The sequence below is a fragment of the Salvelinus namaycush genome, chromosome 6 (genome assembly GCF_016432855.1).
Source record: "Salvelinus namaycush isolate Seneca chromosome 6, SaNama_1.0, whole genome shotgun sequence".
NCBI classification, from domain to species: domain Eukaryota; kingdom Metazoa; phylum Chordata; class Actinopteri; order Salmoniformes; family Salmonidae; genus Salvelinus; species Salvelinus namaycush.
Genome location: NC_052312.1, coordinates 31,028,638 through 31,046,623, shown reverse-complemented (window position 1 = coordinate 31,046,623; position 17,986 = coordinate 31,028,638). Strand labels below are relative to the sequence as shown.

General features: G+C 44.0%; 1 protein-coding gene across 1 annotated transcript in view; it reads right to left on the bottom strand.

Moving 5' to 3' along the window:
- The window catches only part of LOC120049326 (synapsin-3-like), a 110,361-nt gene that overhangs the window by 86,008 nt on the left and 6,367 nt on the right, over positions 1 to 17,986 (bottom strand). Inside the window, exon 2 of the mRNA XM_038995575.1 lies at positions 14,638 to 14,695. Within this exon, the coding sequence (XP_038851503.1) occupies positions 14,638 to 14,695 (58 nt within the window). The remainder of the gene's footprint in view (positions 1 to 14,637; positions 14,696 to 17,986) is intronic.

Here is a 17,986-nt window from a genome sequence, read left to right as displayed (position 1 = left end):
GGGAGGCTTGAGCCCAGGCAGCTACTTAATGACTTGATCAAACTCCCAGGCAGAGCAGAGATCCTCTCTGGAAGGGAAGGGACACTGCAGCTTGGCCTGTCTGGAAGAGAGCTCTGGGAACAGAGGGACTAGAATGGGGCATTAGGGGCCAAGTGCCTCCATTGTCTCATGTAATTACAGGTTAGAAATAGATTTGCTCCAGAGATTTAGCTCCAATGAATCTGGTTTTAGTCTCTCACTTGCTGACCGTGTTCTCAGGACAGTACCTTGCAAGGGGACATGTGTTAAACGCATATTGTACCCAAATGTAATAAATTCATAGTAGATTCCAAATCTACATACATCCACTTCAGCCCAGACACAGGTCACATATATCATTAGCCATTAGTACATTTTGCTGCAGGGTAAATACTGCACCGTACATTCAGGAACATGCACAACGGGTGTGGCCCTTTGGGGAAACTTGATATTGAGAGACAGCTACTTTCCCCATCCATGGTGAATCCAAGAGCATAATATCCAAACGCATGACATTCTCAATGTGTGGCATGTCTGCTAAAGTCAGGGCTGATAAAAATACACCAAATTTATGATTGAGAACCACAGAGAGACTGGCCAATGAATGATGCTGTCCTAAGCCAGGAATCAGGAAGGAATTTAAGTCTTTAAAAAAAAAAAAAAATCATAATAAAATAACAAAATCACTGCAGTCATTTCAGTTTGGGATTGTTTTTGATCATATGCTGGGTTCATGTCTTTGATTTTGGCCTTGGTGACCTTGTTTGGGTGTTGGTACCATAACAGATGGTACTCTGTTGCAAAGCTAACTAAAAAGCAGCATTCCCCAAGAGAGGATGGCTTTCACTTCAGCAGTAATAAATTCATGAACTTCTTTGAGGAAAAGATCATGACCATTAGAAAGCAAATTACGGACTCCTCTTTGAATCTGCGTATTCCTCCAGGGCTTAGCTGTCCTGGATCTGCACAGCTCTCCCAGGGCCTGGGATCGGGAGAGACACTTAAGTGTTTTAGTACTATATCTCTTGACACAATGATGAAAATGATCATGGCCTCTAAACCTTCAAGCTGCATACTGGATCCTATTCCTACTAAACTACTGAAAGAGCTGCTTCCTGTGCTTGGCCCTCCTATGTTGAACATAATAAACAGCTCTCGATCCACCGGATGTGTACCAAACTCACTAAAAGTGGCAGTGATAAAGCCTCTCTTGAAAAAGCCAAACCTTGACCCGGAAAATATAAAAAACTATCGGCCTATATCGAATCTTCCATTCCTCTCAAATTTTAGAAAAAGCTGTTGCGCAGCAACTCACTGCCTTTCTGAAGACAAACAATGTATACGAAATGCTTCAGTCTGGTTTTAGACCCCATCATAGCACTGAGACTGCACTTGTGAAGGTGGTAAATTACCTTTTAATGGCGTCAGACCGAGGCTCTGCATCTGTCCTCGTGCTCCTAGACCTTAGTGCTGCTTTTGACACCATCGATCACCACATTCTTTTGGAGAGACTGGAAACCCAAATTGGTCTACACCACAGGTGTCAAACTCATTCCACGGGGGGCCGAGTGTCTGCGGGTTTTCGCTCCTCCCTTGTACTTGATTGATGAATTAACATCACTAATTAGTTAGGAACTCCCCACACCTGGTTGTCTAGGGCTTTATTGAAAGGAAAAACCAAAAACCTGCAGACACTAGGCCCTCCGTGGAATGAGTTTGACACCCCTGGTCTACACGGACAAGTTCTGGCCTGGTTTAGATCTTACCTGTCGGAAAGATATCAGTTTGTCTCTGAATGGTTTGTCCTCTGACAAATCAACTGTACATTTCGGTGTTCCTCAAGGTTCCGTTTTAGGACCACTATTGTTTTCACTATATATTTTACCTCTTGGGGATGTTATTCGAAAACATAATGTTAACTTTCACTGCTATGCGGATGACACACAGCTGTACATTTCAATGAAACATGGTGAAGCCCCAAAATTGCCCTCGCTAGAAGCCTGTGTTTCAGACATAAGGAAGTGGATGGCTGAAAACTTTCTACTTTTAAACTCGGACAAAACAGAGATGCTTGTTCTAGGTCCCAAGAAACAAAGAGATCTTCTGTTAAATCTGACAATTCATCTTGATGGTTGTAAAGTCGTCTCAAATAAAACTGTGAAGGACCTCGGCGTTACTCTTGACCCTGATCTCTCTTTTGACGAACATATCAAGACTGTTTCAAGGACAGCTTTTTTCCATCTACGTAACATTGCAAAAATCAGAAATTTTCTGTCCAAAAATGCAGAAAAATGAATCCATGCATTTGTTACTTCTAGGTTAGACTACTGCAATGCTCTACTTTCCGGCTACCCGGATAAAGCACTAAATAAACTTCAGTTAGTGCTAAATACGGCTGCTAGAATCCTGACTAGAACCAAGAAATTTGATCATATTACTCCAGCTTCCCTACACTGGCTTCCTGTTAAGGCAAGGGCTGATTTCAAGGTTTTACTGTTAACCTATAAAGCGTTACATGGGCTTGCTCCTACCTATCTTTCCGAGTTGGTCCTGCCGTACATACCAATACGTACGCTACGGTCACAAGACGCAGGCCTCCTAATTGTCCCTAGAATTTCTAAGCAAACAGCGGGAGGCAGGGCTTTCTCCTATAGATCTCCATTTTTATGGAACAGTCTGCCTACCCATGTGAGAGACGCAGACTCGATCTCAACCTTTAAGTCTTTACTGAAGACTTATCTCTTCAGTAGGTCATATGATTGAGTGTAGTCTGGCCCAGGAGTGTGAAGGTGAACGGAAAGGCTCTGGAGCAACGAACCGCCCTTGCTGTCTCTGCCTGGCCGGTTCCCCTCTCTCCACTGGGATTCTCTGCCTCTAACCCTATTACAGGGGCTGAGTCACTGGCTTACTGGTGCTCTTTCATGCCGTCCCTATGAGGGGTGCGTCACTTGAGTGGGTTGAGTTACTGACGTGATCTTCCTGTCTGGGTTGGCGCCCCCCCTTGGTTTGTGCTGTGGTGGAGATCTGTGGGCTATACTCGGCCTTGTCTCAGGATTGTAAGTTGGTGGTTGAAGATATCCCTCTAGTGGTGCGGGGGCTGTGCTTTGGCAAAGTGGGTGGGGTTATATCCTTCCTGTTTGGCCCTGTCCGGGGGTATCTTCGGATGGGGCCACAGTGTCTCCTGACCGCTCCTGTCTCAGCCTCCAGTATTTATGCTGCAGTAGTTTATGTGTCGGGGGGCTAGGGTCAGTTGGTTATACCTGGAGTACTTCTCCTGTCTTATCCAGTGTCCTGTGTGAATTTAAGTATGCTCTCTCTAATTTTCTCCTTCTCTCTTTCTTTCTCTCGGAGGACCTGAGCCCTAGGACCATACATTTACATTTAAGTCATTTAGCAGACGCTCTTATCCAGAGCGACTTACAAGTTGGTGCATTCACCTTATGATATCCAGTGGAACAACCACTTTACAATAGTGCATCTAACTCTTTTAAGGGGGGGGGGGGGGGGGGGGGGGGGGGGGGGGGGGGGGGGGGTTAGAAGGATTAGTTTATCCTATCCTAGGTATTGATGATATACGTCGGGACTACCGGGCGTGGTGGCTCCTTGCTGTCCCCAGTCCGCCTGGCCTTGCTGTTATTCCAGTTTCAACTGTTCTGCCTGCGGTTATGGAACCGCCACCTGTCCCAGACCTGTTGTTTTTCAACTCTTAATGATCGGCTATGAAAAGCCAACTGAAAATTATTCATGATTATTATTTGACCATGCTTGTCACTTATGAACATTTTGAACATCTTGGCCATGTTCTGTTATAATCTCCACCCGGCACAGCCAGAAGAGGACTGGCCACCCCTCATAGCCTGGTTCCTCTCTAGGTTTCTTCCTAGGTTTTGGCCTTTCTAGGGAGTTTTTCCTAGCCACCGTGCTTCTACACCTGCATTACTAGCTGTTTGGGGTTTTAGGCTGGGTTTCTGTACAGCACTTCGAGATATTAGCTGACGTACGAAGGGCTATATAAAATAAACTTGATTGATTGATTGATACTCCAATTCGCATACCTCCCCAACAGATCCACAGATGACGCAATCTCAAATCGCACTCCACACCACCCTTTCTCACTTGGACAAAAGGAACACCTATGTGAGAATGCTATTCATTGACTACAGCACAGCGTTCAACACCAGTGCCCACTAAGCTCTTCCTTAAGCTAAGGACTCCGACTAAACACCTCCCTCTGCAACTGGATCCTGGACTTCCTGACGAGCCACCCCCAGGTGGTAAGAGTAGGCAACAATACGTCTGCCACACTGATCCTTAACACTGGGACCCCTCAGGGATGTGTACTTAGTCCCCTCCTGTATTCCCTGTTCACCCACGACTGCGTGGCCAAACACGACTCCAACACCATCATTAAGTTTGCTGACGACACAAGTGGCAAGCCAGAACACCGACAACGATGAGACAGCCTATAGGGAGGAGGTCAGAGAACTGGCAGTGTGGTGCCAGGACAACCTCTCCTTTAATGTGAGCAAGACAAAGGAGCTGATCGTGGACTACAGGAAAAGGCAGGCCGAACAGGCCCCCATTAACATTGACGGGGCTGTAGTGGAGCAGGTCGAGAGTGTCAAGTTCCTTGGTGTCCACATCACCAACGAACTATCACGGTCCAAACATACCAGGACAGTCGTGAAGAGGGCACAACAAACCCCCCCCTCCACCCTTCAGGAGACTGAACAGATTTGGCATGGGTCCCCAGATCCTCAAAAGGTTTTACAGCTGCACCATCGAGAGCATCCTGACCGGTTGCATCATCGCCTGGTATGGCAACTGCTCGGCATCTGACCATAAGGCGCTACAGAGGGTAGTGTGAATGGCCCAGTACATCACTGGGGCCAAGAGTCCTGCCATCCAGGACCTATATAATAGAAGAAGAAATCCCATAAAATTGTCAGAGACCCCAGTCACCCAAATTATAGACTGTTTTCCCTGCTACCGCACGGCAAGCGGTACCAGAGCGCCAAGTCTAGGCCCAAAAGGCTCAACAGCTTCTACCACTAAGCCATTAGACTGCTGAACAATTCATAAAAATCAGCACCAGACAATTTACATTGACCCCCCCTGCTGCTACTCGCTGTTTGTTACCTATGCATAGTCACTTCACCCCCACCTACATGTACAGATTACCTCAACTAGCCTGTACCCCCGCACACTGACTCAGTACCAGTGTCTTGTTATTGTGTTACTTTTTATTATTACTTTTTTATTTTAGTCTACTTGGTAAATATTTTCTTCTTGAACTGCACTGTTGGTTAAGGGCTTGTAAGTAAGGATTTCACAGTAAAGTCTACACTTGTTGTATTCGTCGCATGTGGCAAATAAAGTTTGATATTTAGCTTCACTGAGGGACAAAAAGCTAAAGAATCCTAAAGAAAAAAGACAACATTCCTGCCCTACTTTACTGTGAACATGCTTCCAACATATTAGCGCTGTGGAGATGGAGACCAGTCACTGAGGAGGCCAGTCTACTCAGGATGGAATGGGAGGTGAGGGTTAGGGGTCAAAGGTCAAGAAGGCTGATTTCAGTCCATATACTGCAGTGTGGGATGTTACAGGCCAATGTTAAAAAGTAGAGCTCGTCTTAAGCCCTTCATGTCCTAGCTAGGTGATCCCATTAGAGGAACCAAAAGCCCCCCAGAGACCAGCAAGATGTTGACCTCAGACTTCTAGCGGATACATTTGTCCGATTTAACATCACTTTTAAGTATGTAGAGTGAAACTAATGCAGGCATTTTAATGGGTTCTCAATGTGTCGTCCTGCCCCTTTTCCACTATGAAAAATTCTAATTTGGCAGATCTGGTTGACTCCAAAACACAACATTACAGAGAGCGTGGTGGTGTCGTCATTTGTCATAAGAGGAATGTACATGGGCTCGTAGTGGGCCAAATTCAATAATTCACTATTCGTAAAGGCAACATGGTTAAACAATGAGACACCAATCTGAATAAACAAGGTACACAAAGTGCACAAAACATTAAGAACTTTCCATGATATAGACTGACCTGGTGATTCCATGTGAAAGCTATGATCCCTTATTGACGTCACTTGGTAAATCCCCTTCAATCAGTGGAGATAAAGGAAGGACTTTAAAGAAGGACGTTAAAGCCTTGAGACAATAGTCATGGATTTTGCAAGACAAAAATATTTAAGTGCCAAGCGCACTGGTTAGTATCAAGTGCAACGCTGCTGGGTTTTTCCACGCTCAACAGTTTCCCATGTGTATCAAGAATGGTCCACCACCCAAACGACAACTGTGGGAAGCATTGGAGTCAACCTGGGCCAGCATCCCTGTGGAACGCTTTCGACACCTCGTAGAGTCCATGCCCTGACGAATTGAGTCTGTTCGGAGGACAAAAGCAGGGGTTTAAGTCAATATTAGAAAGGTGTTCTTAATGTTTTGTACACTACATGTATATTCAGACTGGTAGAGTCAAACAAGATGGGACCGACATTGTTTAGCTGCACTAGTGTTAATACGAACTTTGTCAAAGTAAAGCCACAGAACGTCGTTAGAACATGTGCTATGCAAATAGAAAAACAACAGCCTTCCGTGTAAGCATTGTATTTGGCCGATGAACGTGGATGACAAAAACTCCCCAGAACATGGATGACTTAAAGTTCCCATTCAGGCATTGTGAGTTCAGCCTCTGAAGTATTGGAGAAACATGAGCTTGTCCTCTAACCTGAAAAGCACTCTGAAACCTCACTGATGTGGCAATCTTGAAAAAGGCCAATCTGAAGAGACCATAACTTTCCTTAACTTCTAGTGTTTGTTGTTTGTGAAGCACCAGCATTGCCCTTCAGCTATCTGGGTCTCTGCAGAGTGGATACTTTGTAGGAAAGGATACAGGCAAAGGCCTCCATTTATTTGAATAGAAAACAGTGTCTTCTGTACAGTTTGTTGCAACCAATATACTCCAGAATCTTAATCAAAAAGCTCAATTTCAAAATACAACAAATATGCCTTCCTTTCAACTCTGTGGCCAGCACAAACAAAAAGTATGGGAGTGTATGTCTTCCAGAACAATGTGCCAACTTAAGAAAACAGTATTTTTTTTTCTGTGAACCCCCCCTATTTATTGTTGCGCTCACAGAGGAGAAGAGAGCAAGTAAATGCCCTAATCTCATTTACGGGACAGCAAGGCGCCATTCAATGTGCCTCAAAGACACAACACACTGGAACTTGGCTCCCTTCCTCTCCTTAGCTCCTCTCCACTGATACCCGCCTCTCAACAAAACATCTGTGTGCTCGGCACAATGCTTTGCCGTCACCAAGAAAGACGTGACACACACAAACATCTACACACGCCACACATTCCAGTACACAGATCTGCAATCTGGCAAATTGCAATCCCTCAACAGAGGCCTACGTTGACATTTGCTGTGACCAGATAAAACCAGAAGAGTGGGCTAGTTTCTGGCAACAACCAAAAACTCTCCACAACTCCTGCTATTGGCTGGCTGGTGAGGCCCTATGTCATGGGACAGTTATGGATGAGCCATTTGTGTGACTGGGGCGAGTGCCCGGGACACAGGGCCCGTTTGACAATGCCATGGTTACCATCAGGGTAATAGATTCAGTTGTGTGTTAGAGCAGCTCTCACCCTGGGAAAGGAAAACAGGACAAGATACATGGGAACTGCCTTCTCTCCCCTTTAACTGCCCCCAGTGCACAAATCTGCCTTCCTCTAACCGCCACTGCTATCGTCATTGATGTCATTTAACTTCTTGACGCTAGGAGGCAGAATTTTTATGTTTGGAAAAATAACGTTCCCTATGTAAACGGCCTATTTCTCAGGCCCAGATGCTAGAATATGCATATAATTGACAGATTAGGATAGAAAACTCTAATGTTTCCAAAACTGTCAAAATATTGTCTGTGAGTATAACAGAACTGATTTTGCAGGCGAAAACCTGAGGAAATCCAACCCGGAAGTGGCTCTTATTTTGAAAATTCCCTGTTCCATTTCCTGCCTATCCTCCATTTAAAGGGATATCAACCAGATTCCTTTTCCAATGGCTTCCACACGTTGTGAACAGGCTTTAGACAGTTTCAAACTTTTATTCTGAAAAATAAGCGAGATTTATCAAAACGCGTCAGTGGATGGCCAGGTGTCCTTTGATTAGTTCATGTGCGCGAAAGTTGTTGCTCGACATTTTCTTTCTCTCTAGTATTGATAGTTTACCGTCCGGTTGAAATATGATCAATTAGTTATGTTAAAAACAACCTGAGGATTGATTATAAAAAACGTTTGACATGTTTCTACGAACTTTACGTATACTATTTGGAATTTGTCTTCCCTTCATAACTGCTGGATCCTGTTGATTTCTGAACATAACGCACCAACCAAATGGAGGTTTTTGGATATAAAAATAATATTTATCGAACAAAAAGGAACATTTATGTAACTGGGAGTCTCGTGAGTGCAAACATCCGAAGATCATCATTGCTGCTAGCTGTCCGTAATGTTTTGTCTAGTGATCGATAAACTCACAAACGTTTGGATTGCTTTCGCTGTAAAGCATATTTTCAAATCTGACACGATAGGTGGATTAACAACAAGCTAAGCTGTGTTTTGGTATATTTCACTTGTGATTTCATGAAAATAAATATTTTTTGTATTTTTTTTTAATTTGGCGCTCTGCAATTCAGCTGTTGTTTACGAAAATGATCCCGTTAAAGGGATCCGTGCGCCAAGAGGTTAACGGTGGATCTCTGTTGCCAGAACAGTTGCAGTATTTCTAATGTATTTCTGATGCTGGTATCCAACATACCAAGCACTCCGGCCAGAGAGCCATCTTTCTAGGACTATTTCTCTGAGTGCCTAAACGCGACTCGCACCAAATAATGGCAACAATTGTCTACCACAACCTTTTAATAGCCGAGGAACAGGATCTGAAGTACTCCTGTCCTAGATGTATTGTTTTTAAAACACTATACTGGCCTCAAGAAGAGTGTTCCATGATTTAACTGATTAAAGTCTCTCGGGGCTCTGTAGTGTTCCATCCTTGTAGCGGTCTCGGGCAAATCTTCACTTGACATGGAGTTATGCATGTGCACTCTAACTTGTGCACAAATTCCTCGACTAACCGGTGCCCCCGCACATTGACTGTACCAGTACCCCCTGATTATATTGCCTCGCTATTGTTATTTTACTGCTGCTCTTTATTTGTGACTTTTATTTATTTCTTAGGTATTATTCTTAATCTTAACTTCATTGTTGGTTAATTTTGGGGCATGTGACAAATAACATTTGATTTGAATTAGTGTATGAGAGTGTTTGTGTATTTCAAAGTCTATTAGGCCCTCTGAACAGCTGGCGGAGGGTATAAATCAGAATGCTGAGAGCACTCTGCCCAACTGTACCACACACACACAGAGCCCCAGGACAGCACATAACACACAGCAAGACTCCAAATATGCCCCCCTCATCTCCCTCTCTCCTCCCCTTCTGGGCCTCGCTAACATCACACAACGCTCATCTGAAATCTTTGGGAGTATTTTTAGAATTCTGCTAATGGGGTTCAGGTGCACAAGTTGCCTTTCGCTAAGGTCAGGTGACAAACTTGTAAACAAGAACTTTGGTGGTCTGGAGTAAAACCACATGCAAATCTAAAGCACTATCCCAACATTCATAGCGTGATTAGTGATTTTACTCGAACTCCGCCCGCTTCTGCTGGCAAAAAAAAAGCCTGTGATTGATATTGACATCTGCAACAATTATAGAACAATTCAGTCCTGTATGAGGTGTCATGCTCTTAGTACACAGGGTACTGATAAACAAACTCCTAGAACTGTGGCAAACCCTCTTTCACAGAAAGGATTCTCTGCTGACCTCTTCATGTCTGAGCTGCATTTAGCCTAAACCGCCTGCTCCTCCCCCCTACCAAGGGCCCATTATATCTCCTGTAAAAGAAACAGCCCGACCAGATATATACACAAAAGCAACAGTCGAAGTGGGAAACCTAAAATAGCTCCTGGTGATAAAAATAGATGTGGGGTAGGCAAAGGAAGGCTCCCATCTTGTGGTTTCTTTTGGGTCCAAACATAGCCGCTTTTTTTCTACAGCAGAAAATGACTGTTTACTTGGACTAGATACACTTCACCTCATTTATCTGAACAACCGTATGCTGCATAGTAAGGCAGTGGAGTCTGAGGAGAGCAACAACCTTTCCATAACAGCGACCTTCGTATCGCCTATATAGGGCAGAGCTGCACTTGCTCAAGTTGGTCAAGAAAGGGCAGCAGGAGTCTTTGTACAGTTTGCCAGTGCTGAATATCAATCTTGTAACAAAATCAACACAGATGCCCTGAACCTCTGGGGGGGGGTGGAGACGTGAGGCGATTCCTAAGGGTACGGAAAAACAAGGCGGAGGGGAGCAGAGCAGGAATTCTGTCCTCACTGAGGTCATAGGCCTGGTGAGCAGATGTTTCCCCTTCTGACCCGTCTGGAACTCGTTGGACGGTGGATGGGAACCCAGAGAAACTGGCTTTTATACAGTCGCAATCGAACCTCCTGGACATTCTAATCACGTGATTTGCCCAATTACGTAAAATGTAATACTCCCCTCTACTCATGAACAAGGGTTGTCGAGTACCAACATGCACCCAGTGGACGGCTATTATTCCATTTGGAATCATGTCCGTGACGTTAGCATCGCATTGACGCAGATGAAGCAAGCAAGCAGCCTTGGAAAAAAACATCACTCACAGGGGAAAGAAACTGAATGTCATGATCGAGATCCTCAGCTTGGCACTGCTTAGCCCCCAAGCAGAGAAAAGCAGCACACATCCAAAAGACTTCAAAAAGAGACAAGGGGGCATTGTGGGAGATCGGGGGCAAAATAAATAAACATAAGCCCTGTGTATACCCCTTTAGAGCACATCACCAATCTGAACACACACAAGATCTCCTGGCACAAGTGTGTAGAGATAAGAGTGGGCACAGTCAAAAGGTGCTGGGTATCTTGGAGCACTTATTGAGAGATTGATAAGACTCCCAGAGGGTAAGTCAATGAGGATCTGGGCACCAGCTCAAGGCAGATCTGTGCCAAATGAAAACCCTGGGAACCAGTTCAGTTGGACGTGCCTGGCATGAGGCAGGATACCTGTGGTACCACGGGCAACATCTGTCCTCAAGAAGGTCTAGCAAATCAGACACAGCATCTTTTTACTTGCTGAACTTGCAGCTTGGAAAACTATGGCATTGGGGGGGGGATTTGATCACACTCTTTTCATGCATCGTAGACGCCTACTTGCAGACAAGGATGAAGAAGCTAGCTTCACGCTAGATGATAACGCTCATTCTTATGGAACTCATGAAATTTAGGGAGCGCAATGGCGCAATTGATTAATGTTCGGTGGGACCTAACTTTCAATTGATGCACTGCTCTGTTCTATTCTATTCATGCAACCCAGTGAAATATGAGCTTGAAGAGTATATGCAAGGACTATTCAGGCACAAGGTGACACCGATATAGAGCTTAGCTATAAGCTGAATATTAAAAAAAGTCTCAGAGCTCCGTTTGTAATCTGTATAGTGCAATGTAGAGTGTGTTGAAGACATTTTGTAATCTGTGTTTAAGTGTTAAGGTTTTATACATGTCAAGGCTTCAAGAAAGTAAACCTTCAAAGCAGGGCCTCGGCCGTGTGGAGGAGTGATTTTTGACATGCTCACAACTGAAATATTTTAGTGGGGTTGGGGAGAGGGGCATATCAAGAGATACACTATATATACACAAATTTGTGCACACCCCTTCAAATTAGTGGATTCTGCTACTTCAGCCACACCCGTTGCTGACAAGTATAAAATCAAGCACACAGCCATGTAATCTCCATAAACAAACAGAGGCAGTAGAATGGCCTTACTGAAGAGCTTAGTGACTTTCAACGTGGCACAGTCATAGGATGCAACCTTTTCAACAAGTCAGTTTGTCAAATTTCTGCCCTGCTAGAGCTCCCCAGTCAACTGTAAGTGATGTTATTGTGAAGTGGAAACATGTAGGAGGAACAACGGCTCAGCTGCGAAGTGGTAGGCCACACAAGTTCACAGAATGTGACCACCGAGTGCTGAAGTCTGTAAAAATCGTCTGTCCTCGGTTGCAACAGTCACTACGGAGTTCCAAACTGCCTCTGGAAGCAATGTCAGCACAATAACTGTTCGTCGGGCGCTTCGTGAAATGGGTTTCCATGGCCGAGCAGCCGCACACAAGCCTAAAATCACCATGCGCAATACCAAGGGTCAGCTGGAGTGGTGTAAAGCTCGCCGCCAATGGACTCTGGAGTAGTGGAAACGCGTTCTCTGGCGTATGAATCACGCTTCACCATCTGGCAGTTCGACGGACAAATCTGGGTTTTGTGGATGCCAAAATAACACTACCTGCCCCAATGCATAGTGCCAACTGTAAAGTTCGGTGGAGGAATAATGGTCTGGGGCTGTTAAGGTTTGGGTTGGCCCCTTAGTTTCCAGTGAAGGGAAATATTAAAGCTACAGCATACAATGCCATTCTAGACGATTCTGTGCTTCCAACTTTGTGGCAACAGTTCAGGGAAGGCCCTTTCCTGTTTCAGCATGACAATGCCCCAGTGCACAAAGAGAGGTCCATACAGAAATTGTTTGTTGAGATCGGTGTGGAAGAACCCTGACCTCAACTCCATCGAACACCTGTGGGATCAATTGGAACGCCGACTGCAAGTCAGGCCTAATCGCCCAACATCAGTGCCCGACCTCACTACTGCTCACGGCTGAACGGAAGCAAGTCCCCGCAGCAATGTTCCAACATCTAGTGGAAAGCCTTCCCAGAAGAGTGGAGGCTGTTATAGCAAAGGGTGGACAGACTCCATATTAATGCCCATGCGTTTGGAATGAGATGTTCGACGAGCAGGTGTTCACATACTTTTGTTCATGTAGTATACCAGACCTCAATAGGCCTCTCCCTCTTTCTCTCCCTCAGCTATCAGACACTGCTATGGGTAGCCTGTACAGTGCCTGTGCCTCAGACTGGCACCTTATATGGCAGCAGCTGGGTGAAGAGCAGGAGAGAGCTAGCTAGGTTGGAGTTGGGCACAAGTTGAGTTCAGAGCAGAGTGAGGGACGACAGCACTGCAGAGCTAAGCTGAGGATGTAGGAAAGAGAGGAAAAGAGCGAGAGAGCAAGGGGGCTCTGTTTTTAACTGTAGTTTTCTAAAAAGAGGTCATCATCCCATTGATCCAACTTTTCACACAGGGATTGGGTTTCCTTCATCCTTGAGCTTTATGTTAGATGTACTAACACCCGGCGAGGGGTCCGGCTGGGCTGTGTAGGGCGGGAAGGTTGGAGGCGGTGGGCAATTAGCATCTGACTTGTTACCCTGCGAGGAGGACTTCTGGGAAACAGCAGAGGGTCTGGCAAAAAGAAAGGTTTGTTGGGGCTAGGGGGGGGTTAGGGGGCTTGAGGGTGCGTCCCCCCATAGCGGTCCCTTCACTCTTGATTTAAGGGTCCTAATTAAGAGCCGCCACATGTTTTTATTTGGGTTTGCTCTCAGCAACGCCACGAAAAAGCAGAGCCTCCATATTTAACATCTCTTTAAAAAAAATCATGATTTTAACTCAAAACTCCAAGCCCCACCAGCCCGGCTACGGTCTCAATATTACTGAGAATGAGATGTGAAAACAGAGTGTTGAGCAAACAGACAGCCTATAAAGTCCCTGGTCTGATCTTTCGTGGTTTGCTTTTTCCTTCTCCAAATAAATCCCACCACTTAATTTCAAAGACAACGACTCCGGTCTGCCCAATCGCTTGTGGATGTATGGCCAAGATTTTAGGAGGGAAATTAGATGTTATCTACCCACCGAAAATACTGTATGTCTAGATAGTGTAAATGTATATGCAAAAATACGCAACTGACAGCATCTTTTCACATATATATTTTTTATATAAATGCCATTAAAAACTTCCGTATTTGTGCTACAGGGTTACAAACTGGTTACTACAGGGGAAAGTTGGTCTGACAAAACATTTGTAAAAGAGCAACCTGATGGGAGAATCAGAGAAACCATTAGGGATGTGTTAACACAGTGCAGATAGTTCGATTTTCTATGGTAATTGCTAGCTTCTGATTAAAATAAAAAAGCGTCGACTCAGAGCTGTAAGGGACTGCTTCTGACACGAGTCCAGAAAACATTTAAATCCTCCCTGCATGTAATCCAATGCTGAGAAGACGAGTACATAAAAATAAAGTACATTCCATCAGGCAGCCAAGCACATACTATACACACACAGAGCATGCCAACATGATAACAGGCTAACTGGGCCATGGGAGTAAAAAGTCTAATAAGTATGTAATACCTGCTGCTACCCAGCTGTTATCGCTCTCACATGCTATCCTAATGGTGCTTGAATAAAACAGCTTGGATTCCTAGTGGATGATGTGGTAAAAAAAAAGAAAAGAAAAAGTGATAGATGTGGGTCAAGTCAGTCACCCAGGAGTGGCATCAGCTGAGCTAACAAAACCCAATCCCTCATCTGAGCCATCTCCAGCCACATGGAGAAGTCATCAGTCCCTCCAGCTTTAACGCCACCAACCTGCTCCACCCGGATGTCGTACTCCCCATTCAACTTCTTCCCTCGGAAATACTTGGCCCTGTGAGGAAAGAAAAATGGGAAAGAGACTAATGAGACAAGATCACAACTTTCGGAGCTTATAAACTTTCACCACACAGTAGCCTAGGTGAGTTTCTAGACAGGAAAAGATTCTCTACAGGCTTGAAATGACCCGTGTAGAGACGACTAGAAAAATAACTTCTTTAGTATCACCTAAATTCTGTATAATTATAAAAAGGTCTCCGTTGTAGTGGCCACCTGTGTATACCACTACACTTCAGTTTATTTCCACCAACAGAGAAGTACGTAGTCACAACAGTATGCAGTCAAAACAACCTCAGAATAATCTGTTCATTTGATTGAGGAAGGCTGAAACGTCAAGTTTTCCAAAATAGCTTGAGACCATTGACATATTTGTTTCCATGATTACAGCATTATGTGGTCCTTGTGTCGTACCACACAAGCAAACTTTCCCAGACTAAAAACCAGCTGAGCATCATAATCAGTCAGAACATCATATCTCCCACTTATTAGGCACCTCATCAAGAAACAGCGAGCGAAAGCGAGGGGAAAAGGGAGGCGGATCTCAAATCAAAAGTATATTACAGATATGACTCAATGCCCCTGAATAGGACTCAATGTCCCTGTACACAAACAGTAATGTCCTTTTTCTGTCTGAAAACCCATTTCCTGTTCCTAACCATGATATCCTTACAGGCCAGGCATCATTGGCATCGTCAAACACCATAGGCAGGAAACCTGATTACACTTTTAGACAGCCTTGAAACAAACACACAAGGAACAAACGAGGCAGAAGCCGACGGGGATGTGTCGTTTTAAAAAGCGAAGGGGGTGGACATTCACATAAATCTGGACATTTCAGATATACTACCTCTCGTGCACACTTTTGGGCGTTAAGTGCTCTACGTTTATAGCTTGTGTCTTTGCCAACACTCTGTGGGTCCAGCCGGTGAACTCTCAACCCTAGCAGGCGTGGGCCGGTTATCAATCTGTCAAGGGCTACATGCTATCTGTTGGTGTGTGTGTGTGTGTGTGTGTGTGTGTGTGTGCGCTCTACATGCTGGAGGCTCCTGATCATTAGGGCACAGGCTGTTAAGGATTTAGAGTAACTGCCTTTAAACTTCTTTGGGATTGCACATTTTCTGTTCTCACACATTTTTGTCTTAGAGTCTTTTCGGTGACAGAAAAAACAAAAGTAATCCAAGCTTCTCGCATTCTTTCCCGTCTCTTCTTGCAACTTTCTACTAATCACTCCTTGCATGGCTGGCCCAAGAACAAATGACTTGGAAGGACATTTCATTTCCATAGTGGGGTAAAAAAAAAAAAAGTACAGGACCACCTGTGTGCACACACTGCACAAAATAAAAAAAAACTATTGAACCCCTGGGCCTCGATAGACCCCCTTTCAAGCTAATGAGCAGTCATTATGGCTGCAACATTTTAACAGTGGAATTAATAAATGTTCTATATGAAAAATCACTTCTTGGGAAACATATATATATATATATTTATTTTTTATTAGTTTGTTACTGTTGGACAGGTCTCAAACCTTTTCTAGCATGAGAGCTACTTTTAAATTATGAAACATATTTGGAGTAACTCAGATTAATTTTTTTGTAGCTTTCATAAGCGCTCTATTTTCCTGAATTATATTTTCCTTGGGTTTGGGATTTTTTTCCTCAGATTATCACTAAAAATTACAATTATTTCTTAGAGAATTTTAAGCATTCTTTCAATGCTTAAATTACAGAAGAAAAAATGTTAGGGTGGGGGGAAAACAAAAAAATCTAAATGTTTGTTTTTAACACCCCTTTGATTGTGCATTTTATGAGATGTTTTTGTTGCTGTATATGTCATGACAGAGCTTTCAAAACAAATACCCATCCGATCGATACAAATAATCGTTATATAATCCTGCCAGGTAAATCTACTGCATCATTACCGCTAACTGCGGTAATTGCCTTAAACTAACTAGGGATAATGTCAAAATGGATTTAATTGGACAGTAGCCAGGAGCTTAAGGTGTCTGATACTTGACAGTTTGCGGTAGAGTTCTCATTCCCAGCCCAAATCAGACGGGGCCTGACCGCCCGGCCTTATACATGATAATAAAACGCTTAATTGTATTTAAAAAAGGCATGTGTGACTTGACTCCTATGCTGTGTAATGGTATGAATGATTGATTGTCCCAAACCAACACGATGGCGCTGCTTTTTTCCAGAAATATTTGGCGAGCTACTTATAGCTGGGCTAAGAGCTATTGGTAGCTTGCGATGGAACCTGTTGGAGACCCCTGCTACTTAAAAAAAAAAAAAAAAACATTCAAGTGTTCAACACATTTTATCCTTGGACTGCATTTGTTACAACTAGGAAACAGAAAGCATGTGTTGGAACTTGGTAACAGCTTCTTTCTATAACAAAATTACAATGAAATACCCCAACCACCAAGACGCTCAGTCAAATAATGAAAACATCAGTAGCCTAAACATGCGCCATGTGTGCTTGATAACCACTGAAAATCAGCACAAAAGCAATAATGGCATGATAATTAATATAAGGCTCGATATGACAGCAGTCAAAAATAATAAATTGTCAGCTCATTAGAGCATGTCCATGTCACATAAACAAGGAAAGCTGGTGAATGTGTTGCTAATGTTTTTTGCTTGAGATGTAGGGCCCTGGTCTCTCAATGATGACATTTTGAGCTGATAAATAGCATTGTCGTCGGCTTGTTCAATCCAAACGGGGCAGTCCCTCCTCTCTCCTTTTTCACTTGGTGGTGGCGCAGACATCTATCTGTTCAGTGCGCACTGTTCTGGATTTTTTGCGCTAAGGCCTCAAAGGTGTAGGTTCAGGCTGAGGCTTAGAATCAGCAGAATCAGAGATGTTGTGATTAATTTCTTCCCCACCATCGGAGTCGTTTTCATTCAGATTTTGTAGCAATGCTAATGCAGCATGTGCATCATCTTGGTCTTCTTGCCATTTGAAAAGTACGCATGCTCTCACTGTGTACTCCAAGTAGGCCAGAGTAGACAGCTTGGATTCGGTGTCCTGATATAGTGCACATACCCCTTTGAGATTAGAATAGATCAAAACAAAAAAAATGCCGGTCCTGTTCATTCATAAATTGGTGATTACATAATTATCTTTCACCTCATTAACTCAGCCATTCTCTACCTTTCTCCCCCATGATACTTTACTTCACGTTGTTATATCTGTTCAATTGGTTGTTTCGGTAGAGTTTAGGTTCAGTTCAGGCAATTATCGGGTGATTATCAACAGGAAATGGCCCGTTCAACTATAGGGAGAA